The sequence below is a fragment of the Lithobates pipiens genome, unplaced genomic scaffold (genome assembly GCF_037356315.1).
Source record: "Lithobates pipiens isolate NorthernLeopardFrog02 unplaced genomic scaffold, aLitPip1_a1.2 Scaffold_19, whole genome shotgun sequence".
Lineage (NCBI taxonomy): Eukaryota > Metazoa > Chordata > Amphibia > Anura > Ranidae > Lithobates > Lithobates pipiens.
Genome location: NW_027507764.1, coordinates 75,838,406 through 75,856,432, shown reverse-complemented (window position 1 = coordinate 75,856,432; position 18,027 = coordinate 75,838,406). Strand labels below are relative to the sequence as shown.

At 47.5% G+C, this 18,027-nt stretch overlaps 1 protein-coding gene across 3 annotated transcripts in view; it reads right to left on the bottom strand.

The window, feature by feature from the left end:
* MALRD1 (MAM and LDL receptor class A domain containing 1) overlaps nt 1-18,027 on the bottom strand; it is a 696,170-nt gene that overhangs the window by 294,802 nt on the left and 383,341 nt on the right. For all 3 annotated transcript variants that reach the window (XM_077490931.1, XM_077490932.1, XM_077490933.1), the window contains one exon: nt 15,473-15,686. In XM_077490931.1, the coding sequence (XP_077347057.1) occupies nt 15,473-15,686 (214 nt within the window). The remainder of the gene's footprint in view (nt 1-15,472; nt 15,687-18,027) is intronic.

The window sequence follows — 18,027 nt, the reverse complement described above, 5'->3', positions numbered from 1 at the left end:
GACTTACCCATTTGTATATGTTGCACAGATCTTACCCGACCCCCGCCCGTCTATCCAAATTCTGTTCAAAAAGTTTTTATTAACAAAGAAGACATAGAGTACATAGGCAACAGCATTTCGTCTTGTACATAATACAGGAAGATAATAGCAAAATGTACTCCAAAACATGACAGGTTACAATAAGATTGTCAAGGTAACAATATGAATTACAGTTGCGTGAAACCTAATATACACGAGCCTAGAGGCCAAAGCATACGGGCATATATATGCAACATGCAAACGGTCTAGGACATTATAGGTCAGTAAAGTGTAAGAAACCTAGTTCTATGCATATAAAAAGCCACAGAGCATTCGCAACTTAACTAGTGTTATCCAAAATCACCTCCAGGGTGAACGAATATCACAGTTGAGTACATTAAGAGGGTGGATATTAAAGTACAAGTCAAAGAAGCAGAAGAAAAAAAAGAGGAAAAGGTGGAAAGACTAGAAAGGGGGTGGTAAGAAGGAGAGGAAGGGAAAGGGAAGAGAATAGAGGGGGGGGGGGAGAAAAAAGTAGATAAGCGAGAATTTCGGTCGGTCGACTCCCATTAAATAGCTTTAAACTAGCTGTTAACCGCTAAAACAAGGAAAGATGTTATTATGGGTCTAATAAATGGTAATCGAAATGTGGAGGTAGATAGTGTTCAACCCAAGGATGCCAAATTTTAGAGTGTCGGGGGACAGTGTCTTGAACGGTAGCCTCAATTTTGCTATGTATCATTGCCTGCGTAATCCTGTTTTTGGTTTCAGTCAGGCGTAGGGTGGGAGTTTTCCAGGCTCTAGCTATTGTTTGTTTGGCTGCTGTGGTGACCTGCAAAGCGAGACGCATCTGTGCCTTGGTGTACAAACTTGGATAAAAATTAAGGAGGGCCAAAGCCGGGTCAGGATCTATTGTGATATCAATCAAAGTGGATAGAATTAAAAAGATCTCAGACCAGAAGCGTTTCACCACTGGGCAGGTCCACCAAATGTGTAGATGTGTACCCCTCTCGTCACAGCCACGAAAGCAGTTTGGGGAGTAAGAGGGCCGTCTATCCAAATTCAAGCGGAATTATAACTCGTCCTGCCCCAAATGCGGTGACCCTCGGGGCACGTTCTACCACTTGTTGTGGTCCTGCCCTAGACTCCAGGACTATTGGTCCCAGGTGGTGAAATTCCTGCACGACCAAATGGGGTCCCCACTGACTTTGTGCCCTCGCCAATGCCTACTGGGCATCCTTCCTCTGCCTGAAGAGGAAAAATATCTCATTATTTTTCTACAAGAGTCACTGTTCCTTGCCAGGATGAAAATTGCTTGGGGGTGGATTGGGTCGTCCCCACCCACTGTTCAACAGTGGCGGGGGCAGTCAATGCCACCCTTCCATACAAGAGGGTGTTGTATATGCACAGGGGCTGCCCAACTAAATTCAATAAAATATGGGACAGATGGATGGCTAATTCCTCCACATGTACGACACAGGACTAGAATTTTAATATGGCGGGTCACCTATTCCGCCCTTGACTGCTTCCCTGAGCTGAGTCTGGTTGGTCACTAATCCTTTATTATCGTGTGCCCTGCCCGGCTTCGCCGATCCGGTCTCCGCACCCCTCTTTGGTTACACCTTGAGGGGGGGATAGCTGGATCCCGGGGGGGGTTTTGCCCCCCCCCCCCGCTATATATATGCCTTGTATGCTATCTCACTCCTTCTAGTGTCAGAGGTGTTCTCCTTCTATTTGGTGCATGTTGCACCGTATTCACATGTTTGTTTTCACCAATTTCTATGCTCAATAAACGTTTTTTTGAATAAAAAAAAAATGCTACGTCTGGACATTTCTGGCCTGAGCATTATGAGTCACTACAGTCTGGGCTCCTAACCTCCATACTTGTTCCAGGTTAGTGTCTTAGGATATATTGAGGGCACGGGATCAGAATAACTGCCAAACAACTAGCATTTTTAGAAGGAGATCAGCAACGGTAGGATTAATATTTTTTTAGGACAGGGTTTCTATAATCAACCGGTGAAGCTGTCCATGCACCTGCATATTTCTGCACAAAAGGCAAAAGGTTGTTTTTAGATTTTTTTTTCCAGAAAAAGACAGGATATTGATGTCTAGATGGCTGATTTTCTTGCCTGACAGATTGTTTCTGTAGCATAAAAAATGCAACTGGTCATGAACCCATGCATGACATATATGTTCAGTTCTAAAATTACCATTTTCATTTTGGAGCTGTAACCTAGAACAATGCGGACAGTTATCCTGTTTGTAGCAGATCTGACTGGCCCTGCAAAGTGTGAAGATCTAATGCCGCGTACACACAAGCAAAATGTCCGACAGAAGAAGTCAGACGGAAGCTTTTCATCGTATATTCCAATCGTGTGTGTGCCTCATCGGACTTTTTTTTAATGAAAATTCTGACTGACCTAGAAATAGAACATGTTTTAAATATTTCCGATGGAATCAATTCCTATCGGGAAAACCACTCATCTGCATGATGTTCCGATGGACCAAAAACGATGCATGCTCTGAAGCAAGTACGAGACAGAAACTATTGGCTATTGAACTTCCTTTTTCTAGTCCCGTTGTACAAGCTGTACGTCACCACGTTCTTAACAATCCCACTTTGGTGTGATAATGTGTATGTATGACAGTTTCAGAGGAACTCTTTCAGAACTCCGTCTGAAAAACCTTCAGAGTTTATTCCGACGGGAAAACCGTCGTGTGTACACGGAATAAGATCTTGATGCTTGCACTCCCCGACTAACTCTGACAGCTGTCAGTGGCCAAGTACATCTCTTACATCTCTTAGTGGCTTAGTTCATCTCTGTTATGTTCAAACCTTAAGGAAGCACATACCACATGTTAAAACAAATCCACCAAAAATGTGCACAGCTGCAGTTTAGTTGATGTGCAGGGCCGGACTGGCCTACCGGGATACCGGGAGATTTCCCGGTAGGCTGCCTGCCCTGGGGCTGCTTTTAGTTGCAGCTGCATTAGTGCTGTCTCCTATGGATCACACAGAGCTGGCTGGCTCTGTGATCGGCGGCTGCTCTGTAACACAGCCCCGCCCCCCCAGACCTGCTTGTGTGATAGTAGAGAGAATCAATGTTCCACTTATCACACATGCCGGTCTGGGGGGGCGGGGCTGTGTTACAGAGCGGCCTCCGAACACAGAGACAGCCAGCGCTGTGTGATCCATAGGAGGGGATGCCGCCCTCCATACAGCCCGCCCTGTGTGCCACAGTGCCTGGATAGGAGGATCGACGGGAGGGGGGGGCTGCCAATTCTCCTATCCAACTTATTTTACTGTCCCCAGTTCACCTTGTGCTCCTTGCCCCCCCCCCCCCGCTCTCCTCCACCACCACATTCTTCTGCCCCCCGCTCTCCTCCACCACCATACTCTCCTGCCCCCCCACAGTTCTCTCCCCCCTGTTCTTTCTGACCCCCCTGCTCTTCAGCTCTCCCCATCCTTCTCTAGCCACCTCCCAGGGCTCTCCCCCTGCCCCCCCCCAGTGCTTTCCCCCTGTTCCCCCCCAGTGCTCTCTGTCTGTTCTCCCCCCAGTGCTCTCCACTCCCCCCAGTGCTCTCCCCCCGCCCCCCAGTGTTCTCCACTCCCCCAATGCTCTCCTCCCTGTTCTCCCCCCCAGTGATCTCCCGCCCTGTTCTCCCCCCAGTGCTCTCCCGCCCTGTTCTCCCCCCAGTGCTCTCCCGCCCTGTTCTCCCCCCAGTGCTCTCCCACCCTGTTCTCCTCCCCAGTGTTCTCCCCCCCTGTTCCCCCCCAGTGTTCTCCACTCCCCCAATGCTCTCCCCCCTGTTCTCCCCCCCAGTGATCTCCCGCCCTGTTCTCCCCCCAGTGCTCTCCCGCCCTGTTCTCCCCCCAGTGCTCTCCCGCCCTGTTCCCCCCCCTGTTGCCCCCCCAGTGCTCTCCTCTCCTCCCTGTTCTACCCCCAGTGCTCTCTCCCCCTGTTCCCCCCCCCAGTGCTCTCCACTCCCCCCAGTGCTCTCCCCCCCCTGTTCTCCCCCCCAGTGCTCTCCCCCCTGTTCTCCCCCCGTGCTCTCCACTCCCCCAGTGCTCTACCCCCAGTGCTCCCCCCCTGCTCTACCCCCCAGTACTCTCCCCCCTGTTATTCCCCCCAGTGCTCTCCCCCCTGTTCTTCCCCCCCAGTGCTCCCCCCCCTGTTATTTCCCCCCAGTGCTCTCCACTTCATCCAGTGCTCTCCCCCTGTTCTTTCCCCCCAGTGCTCTCCACTTCCTCCAGTGCTCCCCACTCCCAGTTCTCTCCCCCTGTTCTTTCCCCCCCTGTCCCTCCAGTGCTCCCCCCAATGCTCTCCACTCCCCCAGGGCTCTCCCCCCTATTCTTTCCCCCCAGTGCTCTCCACTCTCCCCAGTGCTCTCCCCCCTGTTCTTCCCCCCCCCCAGTGCTCTCCCCCTTGTTCTTTCCCCCCCTGTCCTCCCCCCTAGTTCTTCCCCCCCAGTGCTCTCCACTCCCCCCAGTGCTCTCTCCCCTGTTCTCTCCTCTCCCCCTGTTCTTTCTCCCTCCCCCCCAGTGCTCTCCCCTCTGTTCTTCCCCCCCCAGTGCTCACCCCTCTGTTCTTCCCCCCCAGTGCTCTCCCCCCCTGTTCTCCCCCCCCAGTGCTCTCCCCCCTGTTATTTCCCCCCCCCCAGTGCTCTCCACTCCCTCCAGTGCTCCCCACTCCCAGTGCTCTCCACTCCCTCCAGTGTTCCCCACTCCCAGTGCTCTCCCCCCTGTTCTTTCCCCCCCCCCAGTGCTCTCCACTCCTTCCAGTGCTCCCCACTCCCAGTACTCTCCACTCCCTCCAGTGCTGCCCACTCCCTGTGCTCTCCCCCCTGTTATTTCCCCCTCCCCAGTGCTCTCCACTCCCTCCAGTGCTCCCCACTCCCAGTGCTCTCCACTCCCTCCAGTGCTCCCCACTCTCAGTGCTCTCCCCCCTGTTAGTTCCCCCCAGTGCTCTCCACTCCCTCCAGTGCTCCCCCCAATTCTCTCCACTCCCCCCCAGTGCTTTCCCCCCTGTTCTTCCCCCCCTGTTCTCCCCCCCAGTCCCCCCCCCCAGTGCTCTCCACTCCCCTCAGTGCTCTCCCCCCTGTTCTCTCCCCCCTGTTCTTTCTGCCCCCCTGGTGCTCTCCACCCCCCCCCCAGTGCTCTCTACCCCCCCCCCCGTGCTCTGCAACCCTGTTCTTTTTGCCTCCCCCCAGCACTCTCCACTCCCCACCCCTGTACTCTCCACTCTCCCTGCATTTTGCCCCTACCAGTGCTCGCCACCCCCATAGTGCTCTCCAGTCCCCCATGCTTTCCACCCCTGTTCTTTCTGCCCCCCACTGGTGCTCTCAAGCTCCCCCCCATTGCTCTCCACTCCCCCCTGCTCTTTGTACCCCCCCCCCCCCAGTGCTCTCCAGCCCCCATGCTCTCCATCCCTGTTTTTCTGTCCCCCCAGTGCTCTTCACCACCCCTGTGATCTCCACTCCCCCTGTTCTTTGCCCCCACCCATCTCTTCTCCAACCCCACCAGTACTCTCTGCTCCCCCCTTCTCTCTAGCTCCCACCCAGTGTTCTCCACTTCCCCAGGACCAAAGGACAGGCTGACTGGGGCCAGAAAATGAGGACGGCTGAAGGTGCAGGTGGCCAGGGGCCACTCCATCTCACAGCAAACAGATCCTCTGGAAGGAGCACCGTCCCCAACCAAAAGGAGAAAAGACCCTGCCTGCTGCTGGCCATCATGGATATCCTGCTGGCATACAAGGTACCGTACCGAGCATCAACAACACACCTTCCCACAGACAGGGACTGCAGAATGGGGCATGGGGCACAGGAGGGGCTGCAATGATGGGCACAGTGAGACTGCATTCACGGCACAGTAAAGCTGCATTTGATGGGCACAGTAAAGCTGCATTTGATGGGCACAGTGAGGCTGCATTGGTGGGCACAGTGAGGCTGCATTGGTGGGCATAGTGAAGCTGCATTGGTGGGCACAGTGAGGTTGCATTGGTGGGCACAGTGAGGCTGCATTAGTGGGCACAGTGAGGCTGCATTGATGAGGACAGTGAGGCTGCATTTGATGGGCACTGGTAAGGTTGCATTGAGCTCTTGCATCAAGTCTGCAGTCTCTGACCATCTGCTGTATCATGTTTGCAGTCTCTGAGGGAGTCTGGAGAGGAGTCAAGAGTGGGAGCACCACCGGGATGGGGGTCATGGGAGAAGTCAGACTTGTGTGGACTGTGGACAGGAGACTATAGGATAAAACCAGAGCCACCAAGCTGGAGCCGACTGACTGAGCCCTGCACAGTGCACCTGAGAGGAGGTCAGTGACAGCACCGCCAGGCCAGTTGGGGGGGGGGGGGGGAAGAGACTGATGTAAGGGGGGAGTGAATACGATAATGTAAGGGGCACTGATATAAAGGGTTTCCTCCGTATATTAGTAACCCACCCCCCTTACCTTAGTGTATTCTTTCTGCAGAAGGTGGCCCCCCTCCACGTTCCGAGTTCCTGGGGTCCCCCTTGATGATTAATCACTTGCCACTCTTAACTGGAATTTGAATATATATATATATATATATATATATATATATATATATATATATATATATATATATATATATTAAGCCCTATGTAATTTCAAATCTATATATAATACACTCTTCATCAAATGTGCTTTAAAATGTATGGTTTTCCCTTTCATGAACAAGAAAATAATGACGTTATGCTGTTGGGTTGGTATAATAATGCTGTGGGGCTGGTATGAATTTTTTTCCAGGGCTGATTTTTATTCCCAGTCCGGCCCTGTTGATGTGCAAATCTGAACTGACATCTGCAGTAGACTCCATTTATCACAGAGGTTAACAGAGGTCCACAGATAGCCCCAAAGGCTGTGAAGTTGGTAGAGAAGTGTGGGCATGAAGGTGTTGCATCTTCACACTCTCTTCAGGGCATCCAGGTCCTAAATTGTTGAGTCCTTGAAGTCAATAATGTTACACAATACAAGATAACACTATGCAAGATAACATAAAAATAAAATTGTATAGAAATCTTTTACAAAAGGCTTTAGGGAATGCTCAGAAAGAGATTAGTTAAGGCAGCCCATAGATTATTTGATTATTTTTCCTGCAACCATGTGTGGAAGGAAAGAAAATCGCTCAACTGACTGTGTTGTTGATGAGGGAATAAACGGGGACAACTTCCTTCCTGCGTAGAAGATACTGAACTGTCCTCCTTCCTCGACACTGACAGTCTTTGGTGATCAAAAGCCCCTTGAGGGCTAGGAACTCTACCAGCCCACCTGGCTGCTTGTTTACCAGCCCACCTGACCGCTCCAAAGATCTGCCCTAATGGAAGCTTGCTACATGTGGCAGTCTCTCCCCTTGTGAATCCCTGGGTGTGCTGATGTACTCATCCTATCCTCTTTGCTCCCTGCTGTTGCATGGGCAAGATCCCTCCTCAAACTGAGATGATGATAATATCTTCCCAAGCCAGCCTGAGCTCCCCCTCCAGACTCAGGGGTCCCCTCCTAGGCAACCACCAGTCTCCTCTGCACTCCATCTACCACTAAACTGCCCTGCTAGCATGGCTCCACCATATTTAAGGCTGACTTAGCCACCCTGCCAGCATATTCTGCCTGGGGATTGGCCAAGCTCCCCCAATTATGCAGATCAGCCCTCCTGGCTTCCGCCCACTAACTTCTATAAGTTTCTCCAAACTTCCATATTCAGAGGGAGATAACAGAGACCTGCCTCTATAAAGCCATCCAGTCTGACCTGCAGTAACCTGGGTCCAATTTCCAACTCACAAACTAACCATGAGTCATACTTCAATTTGCCTGCATTAATCTAGTAGCACAGTAGACGGTGCTACATTTAAAAAGAAGGTTTTGCATTAGCATACACGAATATATCTGGTTTTGGTATATGCTAGAAATTGAAACCATCAACTTTTATAAAAAAGCCATGAACGAGTTCACTTAAGACTCTAGTATGTTCATAAAAGATATTCTTTTTTCTCAGCATAAAGTGATTGTAAAGGATTGTTTTTTATTTTTGTTAAATAACAAACATATCATACTTACCTCCATTGTGCAGCTTGTTTTGCACAGAGTGGCCCATCCTCTTCTGGGGTCCCCCGGCGGCTCTCGTGGTTCCTCCCTGCATCAGATAACCCCCTAGAAGAAGCGCTCTCCCAAGGGGGATTTGATTGACAGCAGCGGAAGCCAATGGCTGCACTGCTATAAATCTATCAAATCAAGAGCCAGGACCCTGCAGAGAGAGGGATAGCGCATCCCTCCCAAGGAAATGAAGGGGCTCAGGTAAATAAAATGGGGGGGGGGCTGGGGCGCCAGTGACTGCCAGGTGTTTTTTCATCTTAATGCATAGGATGCATTAAGGTGAAAAAACACGAGGGTTTACAATCCCTTTAACAGACTGAGGTTCCATTACGCATGCAAGAGCCAATAACTATGGCTACTGATTAAATGAGCACTAACCATTTAGTCATAGTGATCATTGAGTCAAGATGGTTCTAAAGCCTTAAGGTTTTTCACCTTAATAATTCCCCCCCCCCCCCCCCAACCAACCAACTTTCTTATCTGAGCCAAATCTGATCCAGTGACCTGCACGAGCGCAGCGGCTTCTGCCGCTGTCTCCCTCCTCATTGAACTGATTGATAGCAGCGGGAACCATTGGCCTCCGCTCATATCAATCAAAAGCTGTAACATGGTAATGGGGGGCATTGCCGAGTCTGACTGTCTGTGTCAACAGGGACTTGGGACCGTGCAGGCATGGGGGCTCCCAGGCAAAGCGGCTTTCTGTGGGGGCACCTGCCAAAGAAGAGGGGCCTGGAGTGCCGGCAGGGGACCCCTAGAAGAAGAGGAACGTGGCTACTCTGTGCAAAAGCATTGCACAGAGTATGTAAGTATAGGCATGTTTGTTATTTTAATTGAAAAAAATAGGGTTTATTACCTCTTTAAGCTGGCTATAAATTATTCAGGCTGCTGGCTGAATGAAAAAAAAAGAAACAGATTCCCCGAGCCACACAATTAAGGTGAATGGAGGAATCCTCCCTGCAGAGACATTGGGGGTTATTTACAAAAGTAAAATCCACTTTGCACTGCAAGTGCACTTGGAAGTGCAGTCGCTCTAAATCTAAGGGGTAGATCTGAAATGAGGGGAAGCTCTGCTGATTTTATCATCCAATCACGTGCCAACTAAAATGCTGTTTTTTTTTTCCTTGCATGTCCCCCTCGGATCTACAGCGACTTTACTTCCAAGTGCACTTTCAGTGCAAAGTGGATTTTCCTTTAGTAAATAACCCCCATTGCATTCTGATAGCAGGATCATTCCGCTGTCAGAATACACTGACCAGCAGCTGCAGCCACTGACTGACATAAAATTCCCAACATTCACGCTATACAAAAGTCGATCGTGGGATGGCCATACATAGATCAAAATTCAGCTAACCCAGCCCAATTTCATTCCATCTATGGCCAGTTTTACACTGCTACAGCCCTGTTAGTGTGAGCTGATCCTAACGGAAGCTACAGCAAACTTGCAAAGTGAAAAGAGTTTTTAAAAAATAAGACCCTAAGTATCTCCTTATTAACCCAAATTATTCCCTAATTAGCCCTTTCTTCCCCTTCTCACCTTGGCTAGTTTTGCTAGATAATTGTTCTAATTTTTTCACTGTAGTATGCAAATGTTTTATTATTTACATTTGTTCCGTTTGCACTTGTTTATAGCATACAGAAAATGTAATACATATGTTTCATTTTTAAATAATTTGACCATGTCTCAGAACATTATTTTAATGTTGCAATGAATTAGACAAGTAGTAGCAGAATATAATTTGTACTTTATACTAAAGGTGCCCAAAGACATTAACCAATAACTGTATACAGTGGTGTGAAAAAGTGTTTGCCCCCTTCCTCATTTCCTGTTCCTTTGCATGTTTGTCACACTTAAGTGTTTCGGAACATCAAACCAATTTAAACAATAGTCAAGGACAACACAAGTAAACACAAAATGCAATTTGTAAATGAAGGTGTTTATTATTAAAGGTGAAAAAAATCCAAACCATCATGGCCCTGTGTGAAAAAGTGATTGCCCCCCTTGTTAAAACATACTATAACTGTAGTTGTCCACACCTGAGTTCAATTTCTATAGCCACACCCAGGCCTGATTATTGCCACACCTGTTCACAATCAAGGTATCACTTAAATAGGAGCTGCTTGACACAGTAAGGTCCACCAGAAGATCCTTAAAAGCTAAACATCATGCCGAGACCCAAAGAAATTCAGGAACAATTGAGAAAAAAAGTAATTGAGATCTATCAGTCTGGAAAGGGTTATAAAGCCATTTCCAAAGCTTTGGGAATCCAGCGAACCAGAGTGAGAGCCATTATCCACAAATGGCGAAGACATGGAACAGTGGCGAACCTTCCCAGGAGTGGCCGGCCGCCCAAAATTACCCCAAGAGCGCAGCGACGACTCATCCAAGAGGTCACAAAAGACCCCACAACAACGTCCAAGGAACTGCAGGCCTCACTTGCCTCAGTTAAGGTCAGCGTTCATGCCTCCACCATCAGGAAAAGACTGGGCAAAAATGGCCTGCATGGCAGAGTTCCAAGGAGAAAACCACTGCTGAGCAAAAAGAACATCAAAGCTCGTCTCAATTTCTCCACAACACATCTTGATGATCCCCAAGACTTTTGGGACAACATTCTGTGGACCGATGAGACAAAAGTGGAACTCTTTGGAAGGTGTGTGTCCAAGTATATCTGGCGTAGAAGGAACACTGCATTTCATAAAAAGAACATTATACCAACAGTAAAATATGGTGGTGGTAGTGTGATGGTCTGGGGCTGTTTTGCTGCTTCAGGACCTGGAAGACTTGCCGTGATAAAAGGAACTATGAATTCTGCTGTCTACCAAGAGATCCTGAAGGAGAATGTCCGACCATCTGTTCGTGTACTCAAGCTGAAACGAACTTGGGTTCTGCAGCAGGACAATGATCCTAAACACACCAGCAAGTCCACCACCGAATGGCTGAAGAAAAACAAAATGAAGACTTTGGAGTGGCCTAGCCAAAGTCCTGACCTGAATCCTATTGAGATGTTGTGGTATGACCTTAAAAAGGCCGTTCATGCTCGAAAACCCTCTAATGTAACTGAATTAGGACAATTCTGCAAAGATGAGTGGGCCAAAATTCCTCCAGGACGCTGTAAAAGCCTCATTGCACGTTATCGCAAACGCTTGGTTGCAGTTGTTGCTGCTAAGGGTGGCCCAACCAGTTATTAGGTTTAGGGGGCAATCACTTTTTCACACAGGGCCATGATGGTTTGGATTTTTTTTCACCTTTAATAATAAACACCTTCATTTACAAATTGCATTTTGTGTTTACTTGTGTTGTCCTTGACTATTGTTTAAATTGGTTTGATGTTCCGAAACACTTAAGTGTGACAAACATGCAAAGGAACAGGAAATGAGGAAGGGGGCAAACACTTTTTCACACCACTGTATGTCTATAATGCTGCCAGCTCAGTATGGGTGGCCTCAGAAAACAATCAAATGTCAGATTGCTACCTTTAGTTAAGGGGCTAGGAATGTCTACACTTGGCTATCGGTCCTTCATCCATTGCTATAGACTAGGGTCCTCATCTGAATACATGTAATATAGAATACATCTAAAGCAGGGGTGGCCAACCAGACGAAGACCAAGAGCCACATTTTTTACCGAGTTACCGCAAAGAGCCACATCATACGCATGGGCACACATGAACATCACCCCATCCCTTCCTCATACACACATACTTTTGCTCAGCTGGATTTATTGTAAATGTCACACACTGTTTTAACACTACAAAGACCACAGGCCAGTCATTTTCATCAAGTCAGTAATCTTCCTTTGAAAGTACATCCATGTGACAGAAGACAGCAGCTCATCTAATTTCCAAAATACAAATTGTCTTACAAACAGTGAACTGGTCAGGATAACAATAAATAGTTAATGGGTCTTCTAGCCTGAACTAGCAGTAAATTCTTCCAAAAAACATCACAGAAAGCATGCAGCACACACAGAGCTCTGGATAAATAAGTGAAAAGAAGCTGAAATGGTTAACAGCCAGCCGTGTGTCACACTATCAACAGACCGAGAATGTGCTGAGCAGATCTTATCAGTCTTCAGGTGAAACAGTTATTAAAAAAAAAAAAAAAAAGTACAGAGCAAGACAGAGGGAGAAGGGAGGACAGATCAGTAACCTGCACACTTGTGGTCATACCTTTTTGTATCTCATCGGCTTCAGATACAGCGTGTGTCTCCTTCCTCTGCCCCCTTCAGCCTCACTCCAGCGCCTATGTATTCAAATGTGGCGGGCTGGGGACACTACATGCTGATTGGCTGTTGATGTGTGGGAGGAGCGGAGGAGTGCAGAGACTCGGGCTGCCTGTCACTAAACCAGCCCACTGAACCATCGGCCCAGTCCGAACACAAGGGCCGCAATGAACCAGCCCGAACGCAAGAGCCGCAGGAAACCGTTCAAAGAGCCGCATGCGGCTCGAGAGCCGTGGGTTGGCCACCCCTGATCTAAAGTATACAAGTTTTTATAGTAGTAAGTTATATAAAGTAACTAGCCCAGGAGAGTTTGGGGTTGATTTACTGAAGGCAAATAGACTGAACTCTGCAAGTGAAGTTGCTCCAGAGCTTAGTAAATGAGGTAAGGCTTCACTTTGCAAATAATACCCAATCATGTGCAAGAAAAAAAGAACAGCATTTTGCTTACACATGATTGGATGATGGAAGTTTTTTTTCATAATCCAAATTTTTATTAATTTTTATAACAAACAACCCGGTTTAAAACAATATATAATTTACAACATCTTATTTACATGTATCGTATCTTCCCCCAAACAGAAACAAAAAAAAAAAGAGAGATAGAAGAAAAAAGAAAAAAAAATGTTTTTTCTCTCTCCTCTTCCCTTCCTCCATCCCTCTCCTCCATTCCCTCCACGTCCCCCTCCATCCCCCCTCAAAGTAAAGATCAAGCTTCACTTTAGGTAATCTCTGATGCAAAAAGCTCCCATTTTATCAATTTTTCTATATGTTCCTCCTTTCTATTTTGTATTGTATATCTCCATCTTTCAGCCTCCTTTATCCTATCCACTTCTTTCTTCCATTCTATCAAAGTTGGTGATGGAAGTTAGCAGAGCTTCTGCTCATTTACTACTGTAAATTCTGGTGCAATTGTACTTTGCAAAGCGCACAGTCTATTTGCCTTTAGTAAATCAACCCCAATGTGATAGTGTGTGCAAGTTTGATTATTCTGCGATGCCTATGGCCAGCTTAATATTAATTATTTAAACAATCACTGGCCAAAAATGGATGAAAGTACACTTTGCTAATTATTTTTACAGTTTTTCTTCTCTAAAATAAATAAAGTAGTAAAGTAGTTATGGGAATAAAATATAACACAGAGGGGGTTATTTACTAAAGGCAAATCCACTTTGCACTACACGTGCACTTGGAATTGCAGTTGCTGTAGATCTGGGGAGGACATGCAAGGGGAAAAAAACAGCATTTTAGCTTGCACATGATTGGATGATAAAGCAGCAGGGCTTCCCCTCACTTCAGATCTTCCCCTCAGATCTACAGCGACTGCACTTCCAAGTACACTTTCAGTGTACTTGTAGTACAAAGTGGATTTGCCCTTAGTAAATCAACCCCAGAGAATGCAGTGTTTGTTCCCCCTAAAAAATAATAGACATATCACTGTTATCATAAGTACAGGCAAAGTTATTACTGAATCAATAGGCACATAAAAAGACACGTAAACCACCACAACCAGCATGGGTAAAGCACAGGTTCTCTCTGCCATTCTGCACATCCTGTTACCGCTATTACAAAGGGATCCCCCTCCTGCCTGGTAGATTCTGATGGTCACATTGGTAAACAGTCACCTATATGGCTTCATGCATGCATGCAGCCGTACAGTGTGCAGAGTCTGCATAATCCAGACATCCCAACCTGCAAAAACTAATTTCAGGGAGGTGGCAAACTCATTTCAGGGGGGTGACGCTTCGTACCACCTTACCAGTGCCAATTAAATGCAGCCTTACCAGTGCCAATTAAATACAACCTGATCAATGCCAATTAAATGCAGCTATACCAGTGCCAAATAAATGCAGTCATACCAGTGCCCATAAAATAAAGCCTCACCTGTCTCATGAAATACAACCTTACCAGTGCCCATGAAATGCAGCCTGATCACACAGAGCTCTGAAACGTATTTGAATATTCCGGCGGCAACTGTAACAAATTCCCGCCTCCTATGATACACATCTCACTGATTCAATGTATCATTGGATCAATGTTCTATCTATCTAGGAGGCGGGACTTTGTTATAGTCCTCCACCTTGCACAGACCTTATCACATCCACCTGTCAGACAAAAGACAGAGCAACCTGAGCGGCTGTACTCCATTCGGCCGCTCGGGCTGCTTTGTCTTCTGTCTGTGGCTGAGTGACAGGCCCAGCCGGGAGATTGCCCGGCACTTGCAGCTGTCCGTGAGCCTGTAGCTAAATGTGAGAGACTTCCACGACTCGTGGGAGACTTGGGATGTCTGGTGTGATCACTCTCCTGGCTCCCACAGCTGCTGCATACAGCTGCCCATTAAGATAAAATGGAAGGTGCCGCTGTACATGGTTATGTCCTGGGGGTTGAGTAATGCACAACCCCATAGTATGCTCCGATAGCACACTATGGGGGTTATTTACGAAAGGCAAATCCACTTTGCACTACAAGTGCAAACTACAAGTGCAAAGTTGACTTGAAATTGCACTGAAAGTGCACCTGGAAGTGCAGTCGCTGTAAATCTGAGGGCTGGATCTGAAATGAGCATATGAATGCAAAAATGCTGTTTTTTGATTTTCCTGGCAGGTGATTGGATATTCCTTGCAAAGTGAATCTTCGGCACAATCACTAAGGTCTAAGGAAAATTCCTTTGCAAAGTGCAAACTGAACAGCCTATTTTTCTTTACCAAATCAAACCCCTACCTGCATTCATAGAATAGCTCAATATGCGTGCGGATGTTTTACGCAACCCCAGCGCACAACCATGTACAGCCGCATCTTCTAACTCATCTTAATAGGGGGCTATATGGGGCAGTTAGGGACCCTGGGAAAGTGATTGTGCATGTTGTATGGCCCCTGACTTGTGCAAATTCTTTATGGCCAACCAATTATAGACGAAAAATGTAATAAGCTATGTTGGACTAGTCTGGGTAGTCACTACTGATCACAACAAAATTAGGCTGGAGCCAGCAGTACATAAACATGGAAGCTTATCCAATGCCAGTGTGCATATACCATGTATAGACCCATCATTCTAAAGACCGATCATTATTTTATACCTGTAGATGAACTATTGATATGCAACCAATACAGAACGCAGAGTGACTTACGACATATGTTCAGGTTCTCATCAGACTTGTCAGAGCAGTCATTGACAAAGTCACACATGTTGTTCTTGGGAATGCAGTATTTATTGGCACACATGAACTCCTGGGATGTGCACTGTTTATCTTGGATCAGCAATGGTGAGCAGTTCTCAAAGGATATGTCATCCACAGTCACATCTCCAACATAGCTGACCCCACGTTTGGCTTGTAGAACAATCTGCAAATGGTAAAATATCAACAATGAGGTGAGGATTAGGAAAGATATAGTTGCATTTCTATACATTTAGGAATCTATCTTGTGATTACACCCCTCACATTTTTGTAAATATTTTATTATATCTTTTCATGTGACAACACTGAAGAAATTACTGTACAGCTTGTATAACAGTGTAAATTTGCTGTCCCCTCAAAATAACTCAACACACAGCCATTAATGTCTAAACAGCTGGCAACAAAAGTGAGTACACCCATAAGTGAAAATGTCTAAATTGGGCCCAAAGTGTCAATATTTTGAGTGGCCACCTCTCGTGCATGGAGTTCACCAGAGCTTCACAGATTGCCACTCCTCCATGATGACATCACAGAGCTGATGGATGTTAGAGACCTTGGGCTCCACCACCTTCCATTTGAGGTTGCCCCACAGATGCTCAATAGGGTTTAGGTCTGGAAACATGTTTGGCCAGTCCATCACCTTTACCCTCAGCTTCTTTAGCAAAGCAGTGGTCATCTTGGAGGTGTGTTTGGGGGTCGTTATCATGTTGGAATACTGCCCTGGGGCACAGTCTCCAAAGGGAGGGGATCATGCTCTGCTTCAGTATGTCACAGTACATGTTGGGATTCATGGTTCCCTCAATGAACTGTAGCTCCCAAGTGCCAGCAGCATTCATGCAGCCCCATAACATTACACTCCCACCACCATGCTTGACTGTAGGCAAGACATACTTGTCTTTGTACTCCTCACCTGGTTGCCGCCACACACACTTGACACCATCTGAACCAATTAAGTTTATTTTGGTCTCATCAGACCACAGGACATGGTTCCAGTAAGCCATGTTCTTAGTCTGCTTGTCTTCAGCAAACTGTTTGCAGGCTTTCTTGTGCATCATCTTTAGAATAGGCTTCCTTCTGGGATGGCAGTCATGCAGATCAATTTGATGCATATGGTCTGAGCACTGACAGGCTGACCCCCAACCCCTTCAACCTCTGCAGCAATGCTGGCAGCACTCATACGTCTATTTCCCAAAGACAACCTCTGGATATGATGCTGAACCAGCGCACTCAACTTCTTTGGTCAACCATGGCGAGGCCGGTTCTGAGTGGAACCTGTCCTGTAAGCCCTTGTACACACGGTCGGACATTCCGACGGAAAATGTCCGATCGGACTGTGTTCTCGGATAATCCGACCGTGTGTGGGCTCCATCTGACTTTTTCCATCGGAATGTCTGACCAACAAAGTTTGAGAGCTGGATATAAAATTTTCCGACAACATGATCCGATCGGACTTTGTCCGATCATTTGTAGAGAATTCCGATCGGACAAAGTGCCACGCATGCTCAGATCAAATTACGAACGTAGTCCCATCGTAACGAATGAACGTCATCACATTCAGAACGATCGGATTTTCCTGACAACTTTGTCCGACCGTGTCTATGCAGCACCAGTTTCGAACAAAATCCATCGGAAAAAAACAGATGGATTTTGTGGTCAGAATGTCTGACCGTGTGTACAAGGGCTTAAACCTCTGTATGGTCTTGGCCACCATGCTGCAGCTCAGTTTCAGGGTCTTGGAAATCTTCTAATAGCCTAAACCAGGGCTCTCCAAACTTTTTAGCCCACAGGCCACATTGTAGATTTTACAAATATTTGCAGGCTGAAAAAATGAGTTATGTATAAATAAATGAATACAATTTAAATAATCTCATCATAGCCTTTCCACACGTCTTTGTTCCTGTCAGAGTCTCCCTCACCTCTGTGCCCCCCATCAGAGTCTCCCCCACATCTGTGTTCCCCATCAGAGTCTCCCCCACGTCTGTATCCCCCATCAGAGTCTCCCCCACATTTGTGTTCCCATTCAGAGTCTCCCCTTTATCAGTCTCCCCCATTAGAGTCTCCCCCATGTCTGTGTCCCCCATCAGAGTCTCCCCATGACTGTGTCCCCCATTAGAGTCTCCCCCACATGTGTGTCCCCCACCCTGATTACACCCCCAGATACCCCCCCCCAATCTGATCACACCACCTTCCCCCCAGATACCCCCAGCCTGATTACCACCACCCTAGATACCCCAGTCTGACCACACCCCCATATCTCTCCACTCTGATCACACCCCCCTCCCCTCATACCTTTCCCCTAACACACCTCTCCACTGTCACACACCTTTGGGAGGAATCTGCAGCACACCAGGGTGGGTTAGCTGCCACTGGGGCAGGCATGACAAGAGTTCCATCCAAATTTCTGGTGGCGGTGGCAGCTGCACAGAGCAGAGAGCCTTCAACACACTGACCTCCTCTTCTGCCGGCACCCCCCAGCCTGACTCCAGCACTCACAGCCAGCCCACACA